At 45.2% G+C, this 22783-nt stretch overlaps 1 protein-coding gene across 1 annotated transcript; it reads right to left on the reverse strand.

The window, feature by feature from the left end:
* Positions 1-18158: 18158 nt before the first annotated feature.
* Positions 18159-22190, reverse strand: RESP18 (regulated endocrine specific protein 18). Its single transcript, XM_017973894.4, is given in 7 exon segments — positions 18159-18363; positions 18366-18396; positions 18558-18641; positions 19035-19162; positions 20188-20293; positions 21977-22004; positions 22006-22190. Coding segments are annotated over 7 exon segments (561 nt in total). The 5' UTR covers positions 22122-22190; the 3' UTR covers positions 18159-18295.
* Between the last annotated feature and the right edge of the window lie 593 nt (positions 22191-22783).

Genomic DNA, 22783 nt, shown 5'->3' on the forward strand with positions numbered 1-22783 from the left:
AGGTAGCATACATTCTTAGTTTTTTTTCTTTACCCATTTGCAAAATAATAAGTCGGTGTAGAGTAGTTACCTCTAACTACATTTTAAAGGTATACTTTAAAATGTATTAAATTAGTCACTATAGTGAGTAATACATTTTAAAACATTTATTTATTTATTTATTTATTTAGAGTCAGGGTCTCCCTTTGTCATCAGGCTGGAGTGCAGTGGCAAGATCATAGTTCATTGCAGCTTTGAACTCCTGGGCTGAAGCAATCCTTCTGCCCCAGCCTCCTGAGTAGCTACCACTATGAGCCACTGTGCTTGGCTAATTTTTTTTTTTTTTTCGTAGAGGCCAGGTACAATGGCTCATGCCTATAATCCCAGCACTTTGGAAGGCTGAGGCAGAAGAATCACTTGAGCCCAGGAGATCGAGACCAGCCAAAGCAACATGATGAAACCTTGTCTCTATAAAAAATACAAAAATTAGCTGGGTGTGGCGGCACATACCTATAGTCCCAGCTACTCAAGAGGCTGAGATAGGAGGATGCCTTGAGTCCAGGGAGGTCAAGGCTGCAGTGAGCAATAATCGCACTACTGCACTCCAGCCTCGGGGACAGAGTGAGATTCTGTTTAAAAAAGAAAAAAGAATTCAAAACATTGGAGACAGGGGTATCACTACATTGCCCAGGCTGGTCTTGAACTCCTGGTCTCAAGTGATCCTCCTGCTTTGGCCTCTGAAAGTGCTGGGATTACAGAGGCAAGCCACTGTGTCCAGTTGGCAGACACATTTTTAAAGGATTTTTGTTTTTTTGAGTATTACTATGGAAGTATGGATTTTAATATATTCCATGTGTTTCAATCACAGTAATTATTCCTTTTGATATTTAAATTGTCTCAGATTAAACCAGAGAAAGCTCTTTTAATTGTCCTTGTATTGCCTCTGATGTCCTTTCGAAACATCTCATTAATTATTGAAATCTTCCTTGTTTTCTGCCACTCCAAGATGTACTAGGTTTATCTTTTTTATTTCCTGTCCCAGACATGGAAGCAGCCCTTTCTCCAAAGACATTTGTTAGCTTTTATTAAAGACTAATTTTAGAGACAACAATCTAGGTTCTGGGGGTGATAATGGCTATCCACTAAATATGTGTTAGACTTTCTCATAGTCTCCTCTATGGTTCTACCTTCTCTTTTGCATTTTCCATTCTTTTGTCTCAGCATATCTCATTCTAGATATTTTATCTTAAACTGTATTCCAGTTTGCTAGTTTTCTCTTCAGTTGTGTAAAATCTTCTTTTAAACCCAAGTGTCAATCTTGAACTTGGCCAGAAACAGATGGCTCACTCAATCAGAGTAAATGAGAAGCATTTAATGAGGGAACTATTTATAAAGGTATGGACAGGCAAAGGAATATAAATCTTTGTCAACTCACAGGGGTCTTGGAAGGAGCCAGGGAAATATGTACCTTGACCTCTTTCTCATTTTACTCTCTGATCTCCTGCCAATACCTACTATTGGCTGAATTCAACCAGAAGCCAGTACGCAAGAACCTGTGGTTGGCACAGTCCACAGGCGTCACCCTAGGGTCAGAGAGTAGGGTGAAGAAAGATGGAAAGATGGAGCATGAATATGGATGGGAAATGGGGAACATCTAGCTTAAGCTTAGCTTTCACCCTTGTCCTTTATTTGGATGAAACCTCTACCCTTATCACAAGTGACACACATCCCTTAATTCAGACACACTCTCGTATGAAACCTAAAACGTTATTTAACGCCAGCACTCCCTATATTAAGTAGCTAGGAAGAGAAATGGGATTTTAAAAATGGAAACTTCCAAGCCAACTTACTTTGCACACAGCTTTTACAACCCCTGCTTCAGTAGCTGGTCCTAAGGCCTAAATTTATCATCGTTAACTTCCGATTCCTCCAACAAGTTTATGGTCTTGTTACTTTGATCAGCAACTTGACTGGATGAGATTTTTGAACTGGTGGGTCAAGGCAAGTTTTTATTTCTGCAAGATCTAAGTCTTGATGTTTCTGCTTTTATTTGGTTTCTACAGTTTTCTATTAACACAGGACTATTGGAAAAGAGAATATAAAGTGCGAAAGTGAATCCCATTGGTTTTAGTAACAATCTTCTTTGCTTTCATTTTTGTAACAGCAACTAACTTCCCTCTGGTAACTGGGGCCAATCACTGTGGCCAATATGGTGACATCCATATCTATTGATTCAGTGACATGAGGAACCCGGTGTGGTTACCTGGTGGTTTCGGCCTCCAATTCAATCTTCTATACCTGTGGTGAAAGCATTATTCCCTTAGACAGGGCTTGAAAACTCATCAGTTGAAGGATGGGAAGCAAACATTCCTTCAGAGATTTTGAGGTATTATAGTGAGAAGGTTCCAGAAGACTTGGGAATGAATAAAGCAGTCTGTAAGTTCACTAATGGTGAGTGAATGCTGCCAGAAACATTATGGACAGGAAAGGTAAATCCACATACAGAATATAAACCACCGCCCCTTTTCACTGAGAACAAATCTGTCACCAGGTTGCTGGTGTGCCATAGGGAAGGCTCAACATTGTCGTCTGCTGTTGGCAAGTTGGTATCTGGTGACTGTAAGCAAGTCATGCTTGGGAAGAAAAGTCCATGTTGTTAAGCTTTAATCCTTGACACCACATCCATTACCACACGGACCCATTAAAAAAGCACGAGGGTTACTGAGGAAAGAGGATGACTGGTGTCTATAGAAAAGGTCATTTCACCTGATTATCAACAGCCTTCTCCATAGTCTATGTCTTCCGATGGTTATTTGCTAAGGAAACCATGATGATCTTCACACTCTGTTCATTCCAAGTGATCCATTTCAGACCTCCTTGTCACAGATCTTCAAATCTTATTGTATTCAAGTCCCTAATCAGCCAGCCAACCTCTTAGCCATAAACACGGCATCCGTGTAGACCCATACCTCAGATCTTCTCTCTTTTGATTCCGAGTGGATACCTAGACCTACCAACAAAACTTCCCCAGAGATTTCTCTTCACTAATGTAATCCCAGACACTTCTGAGTTGGGCTGTAATGTAGCAGCCTTCCACTGTGGCTGATACCTGCAGGCGTCTATAAGTGAGGCCTCAGGTTTTTCTTCCTCTGTTAGCAAGTCATAGAGAAATCCCCATGAGGCCATAAATGAGAGTTTGAGAGAGGCAGTGAAGCAGTAGGAGTCTGAGCTACCTGCTCTCGCAACTTGTTTCATCCAGACCTTCTTAGGCCCAGTCTCATGTACATTTCCATTCATGAAAGAATGCTGTGACGAACCTCTGATTTTATGATTTAGTGTGTCAGGTAATACCCAGTTCATAATTACTTATTGTTCCACGGCCAGATATTCAGTCTAAACCAGAGGCCTGGTAGAAAACTAGGAGCTACTTTTCAAACACGGAATAGTTGATGTATAAAAGGTCATGGCTTTACTCCACCGGGATTGCTAGGGTATGCATACACGTCTCAGTCTGCCACAGACACTTCCGATGCCACTGGGATCATTGAGTCGTAATAACCACGCAAAATAACGGCTCGCCTTGCAAGCCGAAACTGCTGCAAAATGTTTTCTTGCTACAGGCCACACTAGAAGCCAGATGGATCGCTGGTAAATAGGTGGGAGCAGCACATTTACATGGGTTGTATGTTGTCTCAAATGCCAAAGAAGCCCACTCTTTTCCAAAGAGTATTGCCTCTTTTTTCATGTCCAGGTGAAGTGATTTGAATCATTTTAGAGAGGGCATCTCAACATGCCACAGAAAACTAGACCTTCAGAAACTTCATTAATGTGACAGGACTGTGAACTTTTCTTGAGATTCTTCTACGTGTATGTCCATGGCATCCAGGGTAGTTACTACAGCATGGTTACCATATCTGATTAGCTCAATGTCACCAGAGTAATGGACCAGTGTGGTATTTTCTGTGTAATACTGTCTTAGTCATTTGGGATGCCATAAAAATTTACTAAATAAAATAAAATTTATTAAATAAAAATTTGGAAGAAGGTTCGATGTGTCTATTTAAAGCCATAGACTGAACAGCTTATATACAACGGAAATTTATTTCTCACAGTTCTCGAGGCTGGAAGTCCAAGATCAGAGTGCCAGCATGGTTGGGTTTGGTGAGGACTCTCACCTGGGTTTCAGACTGCCAACTTCTTGCTGTATTCTTACATGGAGAAAAGAGGGCAAGAGAGCTCTTGTCCCTTTTACAAGGACAAGAATGAATGAATTCATTTATGAGGGATACTCTCATGACCTAGTTACCCCTTTAAGTCCCCACCTTTTAATACATTGGAGGTTGGATTTCAACATATTAATTTTTTCTGGGAGGGAGGATACAAACATTCAGCCCATTGCAGATACCAAAGTAAAAAAGGCCTTTCCAGATCATATTTTTACAGAGAACAGGAGAGTGGACACAGCCCTGAAATGAGATGGTTTTATGGCATACTGTTGTCTCTGCCATGTGAATGCAACTGTTTCTATTTTTCCTAATAAGAATGGAAAAGAATGTCTAAATCAGTATTGGCCAGTAGAAATAGAATTTGTAGTTATAGATACAATTTAAAATTTTCTGGTAGCTACATTTTAAAAAGTAAAAGGAGGCCAGGTGTGGTGGCTCATGCCTGTAATCCCAGCACGTTGGGAGGCCAAGGCGGGTGGATCATGAAGTCAAGAGATGGAGACCATTCTGGCCAACATGATGAAACCCCGTCTCTACTAACAATACAAAAATTAGCTGGGTGTGGTGGTGCACCCCTGTAGTCACAGCTACTTAGGAGGCTGAGGCAGGAGAATAGCTCGAACCTGGGAGGCAGAGGTGGCAGTAAGCCGAGATTGCACCACTACACTCTAGCCTGGTGGCGGGGCGAGACTCTGTCTTAAAAAAAAAAAAAAACCAGGTGAAATTAATTTTTAAATTTTTGTTTTTATAGATTCGGGGGTATGAGTGCAGATTTCTTACATGCGCATATTGCGTCATGGTGAAGTCTGGGCTTCAATGTGCCCTTTTAGTGCTATTAGTGTCCATAATGAACATTGTACTAAATAGATAATTTTTCAACCCTCATTCCTAAAATTTATTTTATTTTTATTTATTTATTTATTTAGAGACAGAGTCTATCTCTGTCACCCAGGCAGTGGTACGATCTCAGCTCACTGCAAGCTCTGCCTCCCAGGTTCAAGCGATTCTCATGCCTCAGTCTCCCACGTAGCTGGAATTACATGTGTGCGCCACCATGCCTGGTTAATTTTTTGTATGTTTAGTAGAGATGGGGAGACGGTGTTTCACTATATTGGCCAGGCTGGTCTTAAACTCCCAACCTCAGGTGATCCACCCACCTCAGCCTCCCAGTGTTAGGATTACAGGTGTGAGCCACCACACCAGCCTAATGTTAATATTATGTCTTATTTAACCCAATATATAAAAACAGCTCGATATGTAATCAATATAAAAGATTAAAGAGATATTTGCATTCTCTTCATACTGAGTCTTTGAAGTAAGAATCATTGCATATTTTACTCTTACAATACCTCTCATTTGGACCAGCCATGTTTTAAGAGCCCAGTAGCCACATACAGCTAGTGGCTACCATTGTGGATATGTAGTTCTAGATCAATGGTCGAATACCAGGAAAGAGAGCTGCTACCTGCAAAGGTCATTATAATCTACAACTTTTCTTCAAGATCCAGCTTTCTGTTTCACAGGATAAATGGGCAAATTAAATAAGAAAATGATAGGAATGGCACCTCTATGTCTTTCCAGTCTTTGATGAAGGGATTAATCTCTGAAATTCCCTGAGGAATGCAGAATGGCTTTTGGTGCATACTTTTTGAGGGGGGAGGTTGTTCCAGGTTCTTCTATTGGACCATATCCTAGCAAAATAACCTTCCCTTTACAAGCTTAGAGAATCTTAAAACAGCAACTCAAAGTGCTGTTAAAAAAAAAAGCAGAGAACCAAAGCAGAGATTTTGCCAATTACTAAGTATATCTATTCCCGTTGTACTTCCCGTATTTCCTCAGTCTGAGGAAATTACAAAAGGATTGATTATATCCTTAATCCCACTAGACTAAGGTAAAGCAGACAGTGGCCACAACTCCATTTGTTATATGACACCCTTAAGTTCTCACTCTGATGTTACCGCAGTGGTCTGGGTCTTCATGTGTGCTAACCTACCCTGTGTTGGCCAGACAGACTCCATTTTGATGAGAGTCAGACAGACTCCATTTTAACCTCTGCCTCCTCATCCCTCCCACCATTTCTCCTTTGAGTGCATATCTGGGTCATGTTCCTGTGCTGGGTCACGTTGTACTTAGAGCTATAGAAACATAACTGTTGTAACCATACCCTGCTTGACAAGGCCACTTGCTATTGTGAATAGCCCCTTGATTGATTGTATAGAAAATACCGAATGCCCCTCGCCCTTGGTAACCAGCATTCATGGGAACTGCTTGTGTATACCCTCCTTAGTTAATCAACAATAATGGGAGCTTCCTGACTCCTACTTATCAGCCTCCTCCCCTAACCTGCCTATTCTGCTTCTGTAAAATTCTGCTTTGGCCCCTTACCTTGAGCAACATATAAAAGGAAATCGAACGTCTTCCTCAGGGCCGAGAGATTTTGAGCATGAGCTGACTCTCACTTGTCAGCAATAAAGGACTGTCAATTTGAACTCAGAGTGTGGCGCTTTCCATTCAACTCACTCGGTTATAACACATGGACTAGCTTCTATTCAGAACCAGTTTCCAGTAATCCAGAATTTTTGTGTGGGGGAAGTAGAAAAGTTCCTTTTTAAAGTTTCCTTTCTTGTTAAAGAATAAGTGTGCTAAAAACTTTGTTAAGCCCTATCCTATGTAGCTGTTAGACATGCCATGCTTACAGGCATGTAGTACATTCTATATCCTTGTACTTCCACCAAGATATCTGTGCTGGACGTGCTCATAGGCATGTCCCAGCTCTCCATTGCTTTTACCTGTTTAGAAAAGTTTTAAGTTGTTAGCCAATCAGGTTTTAGTTTAAATTGTGAGGTCTGGCTCTAGCCAATGGAGATCAGACACAGCAGTAAGGATGACCCCAAATGTGTAAGGGATAAATTTGTGTGTTTTCCTTTGCTCATTGTACTCTCATGGCAAGATGGCTGGCAAGGATACCCTTCCTGCAGTCCAGGAAGTAAAAATTGCATTGCTGAGAGATCCTTTGTCTCAGTGCTAATTTTCCTTTGCAGCACTGAGCATCTGTTTCCAACATTGTGTATAACCTTTCCCCAGTGCTACTGACCTTGTAAATGGCTACAGATCCTTCTGGGAGAAGATTTGGAGGAAGGTTCACTGTGTCTATTTAAAGCCATATTGACACCCAATCAAGGGGCTCCATATCTGTGTATTGCTTTAGCCCCAGGAATTGAAAAATAGGCTGTGAGCTCCTACTAGGACAAGGGAACTCTCACACATCATCCAATTGACTTTTATTTCAGAGAGTCCCAGTGCCAATCTCTAAAGTTCTGGGGATTAGATGGTTGCAAAAAGGAGGCCACATTGCTACTAATTCAAGTTTAGTCTTCTTTAATTTGAATTGATTAAATCTACCTGATATCAATTCACATGTGTCTGTGTCCTTATTTGCATCATATTTCTTCCAAGTCAAGTGACTTGCCCAAATTGATTAAACAACTATCCTTGCCAAAGACTAGTACACCTACCCAGCAGTGCTGGCTGGGCCATGCTGGGCCTTAGGGTGTTGTCATGTTTGTTCCCTCTGGACACCCCTTCTTGAGTAGAAAAATACTAAGTAGGGCCAAGAAGAGATTATCCTTCAGTCTCAAAGCTCCTAAATATGGTCTGGAAGTAGTTTGCCTCTTTTTTAAACTTTATATAAATGGAGTAATATAATACATATTCTTTTTTGCATGGCTTTGGAAAGTTGTAGTTTATTCTTTGTTGCTGTAGTAATATTGTACAAATACGCTAAAATTTATTCATCTAGGGCCGGGTGCAGTGGCTCACACCTGTAATCCCAGCACTTTGGGAGGCTGAAGGAGGTGGATCCCCTGAGGTCAGGAGTTCGAGATCAGTTTGGCCAACATGGCGAAACCCTGTCACTATTAAAACTACAAAAGAATTAGCCAGGTGTAGTGACTCATGCCTGTAATCTCAGCTACTAGGGAGGCTAAGGCAGGAGAATAGCTTGAACTTGAGAGCTGGGGGTTGTAGTGAGCCAAGATTGTACCATTGCATTACAGCCTGGGTGACAGAGTGAGACTCCAACTCAAAAAAGAAAAAAGTGTCTATTTTTCTGCTGATGGACATTTGGGTTGTCTAAGGTTTGGTATTATTATGTATAATGCTATTATGAATATTCTTTTTTTTTGAGGCGGAGTCTCACTTTGTCAACCAGGCTGGAGTGCAGTGGCATGATCTCTGCTCACTGCAACCTCCACCTCCCGAGTTCAAGTGATTCTCCTACCTCAGCCTCCTGAGTAGCTGGGATTACATATACAATGTGGATTGCATGCCATGCCAGGCTAATTTTTTTATTTTTAGTAGAGATGGGATTTCACCATGTTGGTTAGGCTGGTCTTGAACTCCTGATCTCAAGTGATCTGCCTGCCTCGGCCTCTCAAAGTGCTGGGATTACAGGTGTGAACCACTGCACCTGGCTTGATGAATTTTCATTTATGTCTGCAAGTGCCTAAAAGCACTAGGAACCTAATATAACCTTAATCCAATTTCAGAGCCAGGCTGCAGACTAAGCAAGGATTACTTTATGTTTTTGTCTTTTTTTTGTTTTTGAGACAGAGTTTTGCTCTTGTTGCCCAAGCTGGAGTGCAATGGCGTGATCTCAGCTCACTGCAATCTCCACCTCCTGGGTTCAAGTAATTCTCCTGCCCCAACCTCCCAAGTAGCTGGGATTACAGACGTGCACCACCACACCCAGCTAATTTTACCTTTTTGTCTTTATGCTTGGAGTTTCTTTCTTGTTCCCAGGCCAAAATAGGGAGAAGTTTACTAGAATTCTTCCTTTCATGAGCCCTGGATTCTGACGTCTTCCCATCTAGCTCCACAGACTGTCTAAATCAATCTTGTATCTACTTTTTCTTTTTTTTTAAGAGAGGGTTTCACTCTGTCACCCAGGCTGGAGTGCAGTGGTGCAACCTTGGCTCACTGCAGCCTAGATCTCCCAGGCTCAAACAATGTTCTCACCTCAGCCTCCCAAGTAGCTAAGACTACTAGTATGTGCCACCCTGCACCACCAATTTTGTTTTTTGCAAAGATGAGATCTCACTGCATCGCCCAGGCTGGTTATCTACTTCCCAAGAATGGAAAATTTCTCCAGTCCGGTGCAACCCTGAACATTGGGTCTACCATCTCTGGATTCTGTTCCTTTCTTGGATCTTGGCCTGCATCAGTTTCTCCTCACTCTTTTGTTTGCTCCTTGAAGATTTTGGTAATTTTTCACCCACTTTTTTTTTTTGAGACAGGATTTCACCCTGTTGCCCAGGCTGGAGTGCAGTGCTGTGATTTCAGCACACTACCTCCTTGAATTCCCAGGCTCAGGTAATTCTCTCACCTCAACCTCCCAAGTAGCTGGGACTACAGGCACGTACCACCACACCCAGCGAACTTTTATATATTTTTTTGAAATGGGATTTTGCTATTTTGCCCAGGCTGGTCTCAAACTCCTGGGCTCAAGTGATCCACTTGCTGTGGCCTCCCAAATTGCTGGGATTACAAGTGTGAGCCACCATGCCTGGCCTGAGTTATCTTTTTAACTCCAGCCATTGCTGCAGCCAGCAGCAGCATGCAGGCATCATCTGACACCACCTGCCTCACCTGCACTGAATATCTCTTGTTTTTGGTTTGAGTCTGTCTGCTATGACAGCATTAGACAATCCTGGGAATGTGTTCAGTCATTCTCATCCATGAAAAGCCTGGAAGCATGAGGAAATTAACATCCCGTAGTTCGACTCTTGATCCAATGGGGGATGGAAACTAGAAAATAAATACTGTTTGTTTTCTGAAGGGCAATTGTAGGATATATCTTGTATATAATGCCTAAAGAGTCCCCAGAAGAACTGATTCCCAGCAGCCTATAACTTATTATTGCACCCTTGAATTAGTTTTCCAAGCCCCCTGTTTCACTCTTTTCATTCTCCCACTCTTGATCTTGTGGTATCTTCCCCCATACAAGCACTTACTTTGTGCTTTGACTCTGGGAGGAATCAGTCTAAGACAAGTCATCTTCTGCACGAGTTTGAGGAGTATGAGCTTGAGGTAATGACCTAGTGTGTTATTACCAGAAGCAGAAATTGAGGAAAAAATAAATATAGGAGATATTATAACATGTGTTGACGATAATGATCAGACATCCAAAGGGCTTGAGGTAATGACCTAGTGTGTCATTACTGGAGGCAGAAATTGAGGAAAAAATAAATATAGGAGATGTTACATCATGTGTTAGCAAAAATGATCAGACATTCAAAGAAAAGGTAATGAAGTGGGAAGCAGACAGGAAGATACAGCTGTGGTGATGTCCTTAAATGAGCTCCCAGCTTTAACTCTTAAAAGTAAATCAATTTTCCTTCTCCAGCCAATTCTCGAGGTGTTCCTATTTTGTGAATGGCACTGTTATCCCCTCAGTCACAACATCTCTAAATTCAGGTAAGGTTCCTCTCTCGACAAAGCCCAGGCATCTGTACTAGTTTGCTGGGGCTGCCGCAACAAAGGACCATAGACTGGGTGGCTTAAATAACAGAAATGTACGGTCTCACAGCTCTGGAGTCTAGAAATCAGAAACCAAGCTGTTGGCAGGGTTGATTCCCTCTGAGAGCTCTGAGGGAGAATCTGTTTCAGACCTCTCTGCTTGCCTAGATGGCTTCCATCTCCTTTTATCTTTTCATATCATCTCTGCTCCAGCTGTGCTGTCTTCAAATCCTGTCCCTGCCTTTTGCGAGATCAGGTCCCATTGTGTTACCCAGGATGGCCTCAAACTCCTGTGCTCAAGCGATTATTTCCGCTCAGCCTTCTGAGTAGCTGGGACTACAGGCACTCACCACTGTGCCCGATTTCCCCTTTTTATAAGGATACCAATCACAATGAATTAGAGGCCATCCTAATGACCTCATCTTAACTAACTACATCTGCAACAGCCGTGTTTCCAAATAACGTCCCATTCAGAGGTACTGGGGATTAGGACTTCAACATATGAATGTTTTTTGGGAGAACAGAATTCAACCCATAACAATTCCCAAGGCTTATTAACTCATCCTTCAAAATATATCTTATATATGTCCTCTTTCCCTCCCATTCAGGTCCTGTGTGAAACACCCCCACCATTGCAATAGTCTTTCAAAAATGTTTCCATTCTCTCCTGCTCTCTAATCCACCCTTAAATGGAAACGTGAGGCTATGCTTAAACACAACTTTCATCCTGTTCTCTCACGCAAAAGCATTTAGTGTCTCCTCATTGCCTATCAGATACCACCCAAATTAGAAAACGTGGTCCTCTGCGATAGGAACTGAACCTGCCTTCCTTTCTAAAAACTCCCATCTTTCCTACCCATTCACCATGTCCAAGCATTATCCTCCATAGGTTTTATCTTTCCAAGCTCTGCAACTTTGCTCTGGGCATGCGGGAGATGGTAGGAGGGTCAGGGAATGCACCACAGAGGAGAATTTAGATTTTTAATCAATGGGCCACGACTGATGAGGTGCTGGGGTTGGGGCACTTATATGCAGAGGGAACTGCTGATACAAGGGCCCAGGAGCATAAACCAGCTGGACATATTTGGGGAAATGCAAATAGGGCTGAATTGCTGGCGCACGTAGGATGGCAGAATGGGGGAAACACCACAGCATTGAAGAGCTTGGTGAGAAAAGAACTTGAATGTTCTGTGGGCCAGAAACATAGCTTAGATTCTTCCCTCTACCCAGGCAGTTAGTCAATGATTTATAACCAAATCCATGGCGGTGGATACTCTGGCTCGTTCACAACTGTATCCCCAGGGCCTAGAAAAGTGTCTGGCACATAGCAGGCTTAGGCCGGGTGAACCCAAGAGCAGACTAAGACAAGAACTTGGGCTGGGCATGGTGGCTCACGCTGGTAACCCCAGCACTTTGGGAGGCCAAGACAGGAGAATCACTTGAGCTCAGGAGTTTGGGATCAGCCTGGGGAACATAGTGAGACCTTGTCTCTACTAAAAAAACAAAATAATCAGCCAGGAGTGGTGGTGAGCATCTGCATTACCAGCTAATGGGGCTCAAGTGAGGTGGAAGAATTAGATTCTTCCAATTCTTCACAGCAGCCTCATCTCTCAGGGTCAAATGAGGTGGAAGAATCCCGAGAGACTGAGGCTGCTGTGAGCTGTGATTGCATTACTGCACTCCAGCCTGGGTGGCAGAGTGAGTTCTGGGTTTCATAAATAAATAAGTAAGAATTTGGGTGCAGGTAGCTCCTGTGGGAGATGATTCCAAAAATCACAGATGAGGGACAGGGAAAATAAGTCAAAGAAGGAAGAAAAGCCAATAATATTCAGTGTGTTGCTGAACAAGTTACCACTGTGGGTGACTAGGTTGAATCTCACCTGGGATCCTCTGAAGAATCATATGGAACATTCCTCAGAATTGCCCACTAAGGGCTGGTGGAATCTGGGATATTTTTGCACTAAATTTGGTTCTTAACTTGTTGATAGTTGCCTTTAGGGGCATTACATCCCAGGTGCTTGAGGGCTGCCTGGAGCACAGGTGGGCAGTCCCTTAGCATTCCAGAAAGCCTGCCCGATGAGAAGCAGAGTCCCTGGGCATGAGGTGGGAAGGTTGACATGTTCAAGAACTGTGCACCTGCAGCTGCAGGCCAACGGAGATACAGGCCATGAGATACGGGGTGGGGCGTCCACTGCGTTCACTCCCTGTAGATACCTGAATGATACTACATTATATGTGGCTTATATTCTTGACTTTTTTTTTTTTGAAACAGTCTCACTCTGTCACCCAGGCTGGAGTGGAGTGGCACAATCATGGCTCACTGCAGCCTTGACCTCCTGGGCTCAAGTGATCCTCCCACTCCAGGCTCCCAGATAGCTGGAACTACAGGTGCACACACCACCACACCTGTAATCCCTATAGGGTTCTGTGAGCCCCCCTCTGCTAGTGTGGAAATGAGAAATTGTAGAAATAAAAGACACAAGACACAGAGATAGAGAAAAGAGAGTTTGGGCCCGGGGGCCCACTGCCAACCTAAGTGCGGGTGTCCTGTGGTGGCCCCGAGTGCCTGGACACTCTGACTTTTACTGAGTGCAAAAGCTGGGGACAGGGAAGGTAGGGCCTAGGTAAAGCGTGGCCTTGGTGGTCGGTGACTGGGGGCAAAGTCAAATAGGGTGTGGCAGTGATAGGGTCAAGTACATCATGTGTCATACAGGTAGGGGCTCAGGAATTTCCAGCAGCCGAGATGTGGTAAGGGGCATAATGCATCAGCACTTTTTCCATACTTGTCACAAAGACATTAATATTTATGTTACTTTCATTGATTAATTCTTACAAGAAAAAAGGAACCAGGTGCAGAAGTGGATCATGAGAGTGGACATGGAACGTGACCACTGAAGCACAGCATCACATAGAGACAATTAAGCCCTTGGATGTCTGCGGGCCTACCTGACAGTGTCAGACCCACCGCAAGAGCTTGGAGAAGCGGAGTTTTCTCCTAACTCCTCTGAGGAAGGAGACCTCTCAGCTATTTTGGACGTCTCCTTCCCTAGCTGGCTAAAGAGCGGGCACTTTTCCAGTGCTGGTGCTGCTGAGCAGCCCTTATGGGGGCATGACAGATAGCTTAGAGCATCTTGCCTTAGGGCCAATCATTTCACAATGTCACCCCAGGCTCACACTTCTAGCCAGAGAAGCATTAGTAAAAGAATTAGGATCATCTATGAATAACTACTATGGTTATATCTCTAGTTATTTTCTCAATTATTTACACGGGAATAGGCTGAGGCTGCTGACTCCTGCCTAGGCACTTATGGGATCTCACCGCTACACATGCCCAGCTAATTTTTGCACTTTTGTAGAGATGGGGTTTTACCATGTTGCCCAGGCTGGTCTCAAACTCTTGGGCTCTAGTGATCTGCCTGCTTCAGCCTCCCGAAGTGCTGGGACTACAGGCATGAGCCACCGCACCCAGCCCTGGCTACTCTTAAAGGTCTTTGAGGGCAGGAACCAAATATACTCATAAAGTCCAGGCAGAGTGAAGCACATGATTACATACATGTCTGAAAATAAATAAGAAAGAAAGGTATACGAAGGAAAGATGGAAGAGTGGCAGGGGTTAATTGATTTGATGAGAACTAGGTACAAATTAGCATAACTGGTCTAATGTTGGCTTTAGCTACATGCTTGAATGCACAAGAAGGGGAAGGACAACCACAGTAGCATGACTGAGAATTTGGATCATAAAACTAGTCATGTAATTTATCTGAGTTGTTTAAATGGGGAAGATGTGGTGTGGCCAAGTTCCAGTTCCTTAGAGAAACCCAGTCTTTTATTTTTTTATTTTTATTTTTTGAGATGGAGTCTTACTCTGTTGCCCAGGCTGGAGTGTGGTAGTGTGATCTTGGCTCACTCCAACTCCACATTCAGGTTTAAGCAATTCTCCTACCTCAGCCTCCTGAGTAGCTGGGATGCTGGGATTACAGGCGCCGGCCACCATGCCCAGCTAATTTTTGTATTTTTATATTGATTGATTGATTCATTGATTGATAGGGAATCTTGCTCTGTTGCCCAGGCTGGAGTGCAGTGGCATGATCTCAGCTCACTGCAACCTTCACCTCCTGGGTTCAAGCGATTGTCCTGCCTCAGCCTCCTGAGTAACTGGGATCACAGGCGTGCACCACCACTCCCAGCTGATTTTTGTAGTTTTAGTAGAGAGGACATTTCACCACATTGGCCAAGCTGGTCTCAAACTCCTGACCTCAGGTAACCTGCCTGCCTCCCAAAGTGCTGGGATTACAGGCATGAGCCACCATGCCCAGCCCGATTTTTGTATTTTTAGTAGAGATGGAGTCTCACCATGTTGGCCAACCTGGTCTCGAACTTCTGACCTCAAATAATCTGCCTGCCTCAGCCTCCCAAAGTGCTGGGATTATAGGCGTGAGCCTCTGCACCCAGCCAAGAAACCCAGTCTTGATACCTGCCCATTTGCTTACACTTGTGAGCCTCCAATGTGTGTGAAAGTGCTTCAATACATATAAAGCCCTGCAAATAGAACATTCTAGTGTTTGGTTGTTGGCTGAGCATGGGTGGTGAGATTACCAACTCCCTTTTAAGATTTTAAGCCACCTGGAGCAAACTGGCAAGAACCATCAGAATGTCCAATGCGTGTACTCTCTGACCTCAGCACTGCTCTGTTGGTCCTTGTGGACAGGATGGGTGGGAGAGCCTGGCAGGGGCTATAATGGAGGTGGGAACCCTCAAAAAACAGCATGGGCCAGGCCTGTCTGGCATGAGGGTAAAAGAAATGAATATGGAGTCCCCTTCCTCATAACATGAAAGGAGGGGCAGCCAGATGGCACAGTGCGGCTGGGATGTGGCTGAGGAGGCTGCCATTCCAGCTGTGGTCTCACTCTCACTTTCCCCACTCCAGGGATTATCAGTGGAAGGAAAACAAGACAGAAGCCAGCCTTCCGTCAGCCAAGAGTTGTGCTCCCCTCATCCCCACCCCATGTTTTGGCCCCACCTCTCTCCCTTTGGAGGCTCTGGCCAAGTTCAAACCCCACTCATCTTCCTCAAGACAAGCTCTCAGGCAGTGTTTGCATGAGAGTCTACTTTAATGATTGAGATCCGAGTCATCCAAGAACTGCCCCTCTGAGGGGCAATGGGAAGGGTGCTGGGGCTGGGAGGCTCCACATGAGGTTTCAATCAGCCATAAGGTTGCGGCCTGCAGCGGGAAATGGCCTCAAGAAGCCCTAAAACAAGAAGAAACAAGTCAGGATGTGAGACAGTGGCTCCTCCCTCATCTGCCTTCCTTCCACAAATACCGAAGTAACAGCCGGATCCAAGTAAGCCTTCAGCACAGTGACAACTCACCGACTGAGAGCCTGGCTCCTTGGCTCTCACATGTAGCCCTGTCTCTCCATGGTTTGTCCTCAGGTCTGGAGAAGAATGGCAGCTCCTTGTTTGCATTATTCCTGGGAGCACCAGGGCAACCAGTCCCCCACAGGTCGATCTGTCACTGAGCTCTGATTACATTGCCCCAGCAACCAATCCAGGCTTAGGAAGCCCAGCAGCCACATTGTGGAAGTAGGAATCTGTTTACTTGGAGAGCATGAGGAGCTGGAACCCGCTGTGGTGCGGGCTGCCTTTAGATGGAGGGTGTGGCCAGCCGGGGATGCCCTGCTTCACTGTCACCACCCAAATCCAAGCCACCTTGGTCTCCCTGGACAAGGATGAGCTTCTCCTTACAGACCTCTCAGTTTTTATTCTTGTTCCCCTTATAGTTCATTCCCCAACATCACCAGGGTGGCCTTTTAAAATCATATCACATTGTGACATTCCTTTCCTTAAAATTTCCCAGTTAAATTCCCACTGCGCTTAGAATAAAATCCAAACCCTTTGCTATGAACTGTGAGCCCCGTGTGGTCAGTCCTGGGCCTACTTCACCCTCATCTTCTGTCACTGCCTTGTCTGTCCATTCCTTAACATGCCATGGTATGGGTGTCTCAGGACATCTGTAGTGGCAATGCTCTCCGCCTAGGATGCCCTTCCTTTACATCTGCCTTTGCTTGCCACCTTCTTATAATTTAGGTCTTAGTCCAAAGGGGAAAAAAAATCTTTTTTCTTTTTCCTTTTATTTTTTGAGACAAAGTCTCATTCTGGAGTGTAGTGGTGTGATCTCAGCTCACTGCAACCTCCACCTCATGGGTTCAATCAATTGATTCTTCTTCCTCAGCCTCCCAAGTAGCTGGGACTACAGACATGCGTCACCATGCCCAGCTGATTTTTGTATTTTTTAGTAGAAACAGGGTTTCACCATAGTGGACGGGCTGGTCTCAAATTCCTGACCTCGTGATCTGCCTGCCTTGGCCTCCCAAAGTGCTGGGATTATAAGTGTGGGACACTGCGCCCAACCAAATAAAGTCTTTTTTCAATGTTGAGGAGTCTGATGTTTGGAATGGTCCAATCGTACTGCAGTCCTTGAGAGGAAGGGCAGGGGCTGTGCAGGGGAAAGAGCTGGAAATCAGGAGACCTGGGTCCAGTCTTGGCTCTGTCACAAACCCATGGTGTGGCCTTGAGTATGTCCCATGGCCTGGGCCCCAATTTCTCATCTATAAAGAAGGATGGGAGTACTAGATGTGCTGTTTTCAGAATTCTGAAAGAGTTCAAAGACCCCAAGGAGATGTCTGTTGTGAACTGAACATGAGCCCGGGAATCTCGTCCAGCGAGAGGGTCCCAAACCTGGAAGAGGGCATGCACAGAAAAAAAGGAGACAGAGAGGGGTCTGGAGGACTGATTAGGCTGTGCCCAAACAGCAATTTTATTTGTGCAGTAGGTTCCATTATATACTTTTCTACTTAATGTTGTTTAAGTCAGATCAAAGCATTTCTTAAATAACAAAAGAAACAGAAAACAATTCTGGGGAACTAGTAAAAGGAACAGATACTGATTTAAAAGGTCAAGGGGGAAGTAGGTGATGCTGATTATCAATATTATCAGAACAACCAGTAACTCGGACAACAATCTTCAATTATCCAGAAATCACAAGCTCAGCAGTAAATCATGCATCTGCAAAAGGCAAGGGCTGCAGGGGAGGTCACCAGGCTGAAACAATGCCTGGTAAACAAAGTCATAGAACTGGTTAAGATTAGAAGCCAGAAAGGGGAACACAATACCCAGTTGAATCACTTCAGCATTCACCCAGCCGTTATTTCATCAACCAAGAAGGCTGAAAATAGTGTTCTGTTTAGTCATTCTTCTCCCAATTTTTCTTCCCCATAGCTTGACAGCCTCCAGGGAAAAGTGTGTAAGGAATCAAGCTCACCTAACAGCAGATGCCAAGTTGTTAGCCTCTCGCAGGGGCGATCCCCACAGATGTCTCAGAGCCTTGACTGGGTGACTTGCCCAGGCCACAGAGTAGAGCAAGAGGGAGGCTGAATGTGACAGCCTCTGAGCTGTACTTCCCATTCATCGAGGGAGTGTTGCTATCACTTGCTATATATGAGGGCATATATGGCAAAAAGGAGGACCTTTTATCTAATTTTGAAAACTCTGCAGTTTCAATGCCTATTTTAAACTCAATACCTAAGCATGATCTTATAGATAATTTCTTCCTTAGAGACTCTCAGTGCCTGCATCATGTCCAGCCCCCATAGGAATGCCTATAGGTAGAGGTAGTCTGAGAGATACGGAAAAGTGGGGATACCTTTGATTGGGAATGGAAAAATCTTTTCTTCAGCTTGTCTGCCCTCACCCCAATGCCCATTCCCTTCTTCCTATTTGCCTCCCTCATTTAAACAGGGCCAATCTCCCTAGAAAAAGTGAGCCCCTCACCTCCACAGGGTTGGACACCTCTTGTTTCAGGGCCTTGGAAATCACTTTGGAGGTAAAGCACCGATCCCTGTTCAACTTGGCCAAGAGGCTCTGTGAGAAACCAGGAGTGAAGAAGGAGGCAGAATAGGGTGAGAGAGCCCCAGAGGGAAAGCAATTGGATACAAAGTCAGGGATTCACAGTTCTTGAGAAGATATATGAGTCTCACCATGGGGAATAGGAGTTGAAGTCTCTCCCCTTGCTTGCTCCTAGAAGAGACAGGGAATGACAAATAGGACCTAGGCTTGCCACACCCACCTCCCCTCCCTTTGCCCATATCACTAATGGATCATGAATTGTTCTGCACTGATTCCAAACAAGACCTCTGAACTGTTTTCCTCAAAGTGCTCCTGGCAACTTCTACCTGCAGTTTTAGCACATATTCCTTCCCTGTTCTTTCTGTCTGCCAGGATGCTTACAATAACCACAGGCTTCACACACCTGACCCCAGTGGTTTTAGTGGGAAAAACTGCTTTCCCATCCTTCAGGCATGGATCTTGGGGATGCAGTCTGCTGACATGCTCCATCTTTTGGGTCATTACATCCTGGGTGATGTCATCCTTCCAGAAAAGACCTGCAGGATGAAAAGATGGGGTGAGTTGACACCTGGGACACTCGAACCCACTCCGGGGATCAGAGCAACCTCTCCCTCAAGTACGTATAAGATTACATTTTACAGAGAGAATTAAACAAGATGATGTATTAAAGTTGCTTAACACAGTGCCTGGCATATAATATTCAAATTGAGATTATGATGACAATCTTTTTGCTGGTTCATTATCAAATGAACCAGCAAATTATTGTGAGGATGAAATGAAGTTAGGAATGTAGAGTGCTTAGAAAATGCTAAGGCATTTTATCAAACTTTAGCATGTGCATCCGAATCTCCTGCAAGGCTTGTTAAAGTATGAACTGCTGTTCCCCGCCCCTAGGGCTTCTGATGTAGTAGGTCTGGGTTGAAGTTCATGAATTCACATTTCTAACAAGTTCCCTGGTGATGTTGATGCTGACAGTTCAGGGGTGCACTTTAAGAATTACTGCTCTAAGGCACTATGCACACATTAGGCACTAGCAGTGATAATATGAGCTCAAAGAAGATTTCCTATCTGACTCTCTCCTCCCCAACATTCATGAAACTCTGCTCTAAAAAAGGATCAGCTACATGTTGCCAATGGACTCTCTACTCCCTTTCATTCCTTCCTTCTGTGTGTCGTACAATTTCCTACTCAGAGGCTGAAGTGTATGTGTGTTTTCCTGGCTGAGAACTTAAGGAGTCCTGGCTTTGGAAAAGCTCATATAGTGTCAGGGTTGGATGGAGACTAGTCCCAAGGAGTTAGATGCTGGGTTTTTTCAGTTTTTTTTTTTTTTTTTCCCCAAGAAGCCTCTACGGGGCTTTTCCAGGGTGTTCAAGTGCAAATAGTCCACCCATCCAGATCATACCCCTACTCTTGTCTCATCACCATGAGGGTAAATGTGACAAGAAATTTTAAAGTAGAGACATTTGGGGAACAGAAAGCCTGTCCTCAGGCCACATAGCCCCTTTTCCCCCCTCCCCATATCTAACCAGGCCCCAACCTCTGTTCTCCAGCTTTTACTTACCTCGGGGTATAATCTGCTGGAGCACAACTTGTAAATGCTGGAAGACTGGGATGGCAAATCCTTGGAGGGGCCAAAGTTGCCCCATTCCTACTTGGTCCTGACCGTCTAAGGGCAAAATAGTGGTGTCAGCAAGGAACCTGGCCAGAAGCCTTCCACATCCCAGCAACTTCCTTGTACTATTGGTCCTGACCTCTGTTCCCCCTACCAAACCCCTTTGCCCACTTCAAGTCTTCCTTCTTTAATTTTTCCCTTCCTCCATGACTACTTGCCATATTCTTCAGCCCCTGGGCCTCATTCACTCTTGGTATCAACTTACAGATAAGAACCAAGCTTATAGTCAAAGAGCAGCCTGTAGAAGTTCAGGTGAGCAGAGGCTCAGAAAGCTAACCACACAGGAATACTAATCGGGTGGGTAGGTGGGGTATGGGGAAACAGGTGAGCTTCATCTTAGGGAAGTCATTGAAGCCTGGAAGGATTAGAGAGGAGGACTGGGATCATTAGAAAGAAAAAGTATTGGTTTGCATAGGGTTCGAGGGTCTGGATCCTTTTTCTGAAAGCCACAGTTTGCCCAATTGTGCGTAGGGGGAAGGCAGGGGTTGGGGAAGAGAACTCCTAATGCTATATGCACACCTTCCTTCTTCCAGATAAATGAGATAGGGCTGGAAGGCAGTCCGTTTTTTTGCTATAGTGTAGTTGCCTGCCATGAGCCATTCTGGACAGGTCTTTAGAAAAGGGAATTCTCCTACACAATCAAATGGATGTCTAACAACAATTTCCTGGGAGTGAGCGTGACAAGGAAGTTTTAAGTAGAGAAATTTGGGGAAGAAAAAGCCTCCTTAAGGAAGGAGTGGAGCCTCCAACACCCTGACGAGAAGGGAAAGAGCTTCGGGAAGGGGAGCCGGTTCTCTGAGGCAGCGCTCCCAGGACTGGTGGGAAGGAGTGGTGACCAGCGCTGGCTCGGCCAGCACCCGGAGCTCGCCTGGCGCTGTCCGTGGTCGTGAGAGGTGGGGGATGCTGGCGTGGCTCTGGGCGGAATGTGGGCGAGGCATCGCCTCAAGGCTTGGCCGTCCTTTCCCATGGCCCTCATCCTCTCATTGCCACAGAGCCTCCTCCCACAATTGTTTCCGAATCCGCCGCACTAGCCTCTAAACCCAAAAATCAGGCAGGGAGGGGGGCGGCAAACTAGAGTTTGCGCTCTTTTCCCCACGCGCTTTGCGCAGGAATTCTCGAGTCGGCGCAATAGCAATCGGTCTCCGACTGATGCGCCGCGAGTCTGCGCGGGGTTTACCCGGGTTGGTCCGGGTGGGGGTGGGGTCGTGGGGGGAGGAGGATGGTCCCATTCCCCCTCTATCCTGCTTTCCCTCAGCCTAGCTTCCCCCTTATTGAAAATCGGATCACAGCCACCAGACTATGGTGGGCTTACGAGAAATCCCTGGCTCGTCTCCCGGCCCAGCCTTTTCCCTGGACCCAAGACCCCGATACCCGCAGCCCTGGTCATCTCTTTTCTAGCTTTTCTTGTTCCTCCTGTGGCCTCATAGGCTGGTTTTACCTCTCTCTGACGTGCTTTCCGACGTGCTTCCAAATCCTCAATTTTCCCCTGAACCCACTGCCCAGCTTATCCCAAGTCTATGTCTCTTTCCGCCACAGGCTCGCTACGTTTTTCTCTTCTCGCGCCGGTAAACACATTCTTTTACTTCCAGTTTCCTAGCCTTGAGGCCCTCTTCAGACCCCCACTTCTCCAGGATCGCTCTCTTGGCCCTGCCCGCACCCCCCAGGGTTCCTCCTGATAGTGGGCACTAATGTCGCTGCAGCCCCCTCAGCAGCAGGAAGCAAACAAGCAGCCGGAGGCCCCCGGAGCTCCCAGGCCACAGTGGGCGCTGCATCCTCCCAGGCTCTGCGCACTCGCTCCCCGACCAAGTCTCAGTGAAGACCATGGCCGAGGGGCTGAGCGCGGCTGCAGCTTCCCACCAGCCTGCGAGGCGGCATCTGCTTAACCCTCCTCCGCAGTTCAGCCAATCGCGAGCGGGCCCTATCCCTGTGGTCGCCTCCTCGACTCCTTCCCCTACCACCTCCCGACTTGCACCTCTTGGAATCCCAGACCCGGCTCCTTTTGGACATAAACAGGATTCGATGAACCACATCCTGTACTCCCAGTCCCAAGGCTGGAGAAATGGATGGCGCGTGCAAGATACGGGTGCAAGTTGTACCTACTCAGATTTGTTGTGAGAATTAAATATGAACAGCGATGAAACAGTAGGCACTCAAGGAATTAGTTTATTTTGTTATCCTTGACATTCACTTCAGTCTCACCCACCTGAAAACCTGTAGCAATCATATAGGTTCGATCTGCAAAATATGTATATTGCACATCCATCCACTTTTCTCCACATCCACTGCCATCGTCCTGGTCCAAACCACTGCACACTGTACTTTTTGTTTTCGAGACAGAGTCTTGCAATCTCGGCTCATTACAACCTCTGCTGAACCTCTGTTCAGCCTTATGCTAAACTATTCTCTCATCTCAGCCTCCAGAGTAGCTGGTGCATAATACCATGCTCAGCCAAATTATTTTTTATTTTATTTGTAGAGACAGAAT

The sequence above is a fragment of the Callithrix jacchus genome, chromosome 6, assembly GCF_049354715.1.
Source record: "Callithrix jacchus isolate 240 chromosome 6, calJac240_pri, whole genome shotgun sequence".
NCBI lineage: Eukaryota > Metazoa > Chordata > Mammalia > Primates > Cebidae > Callithrix > Callithrix jacchus.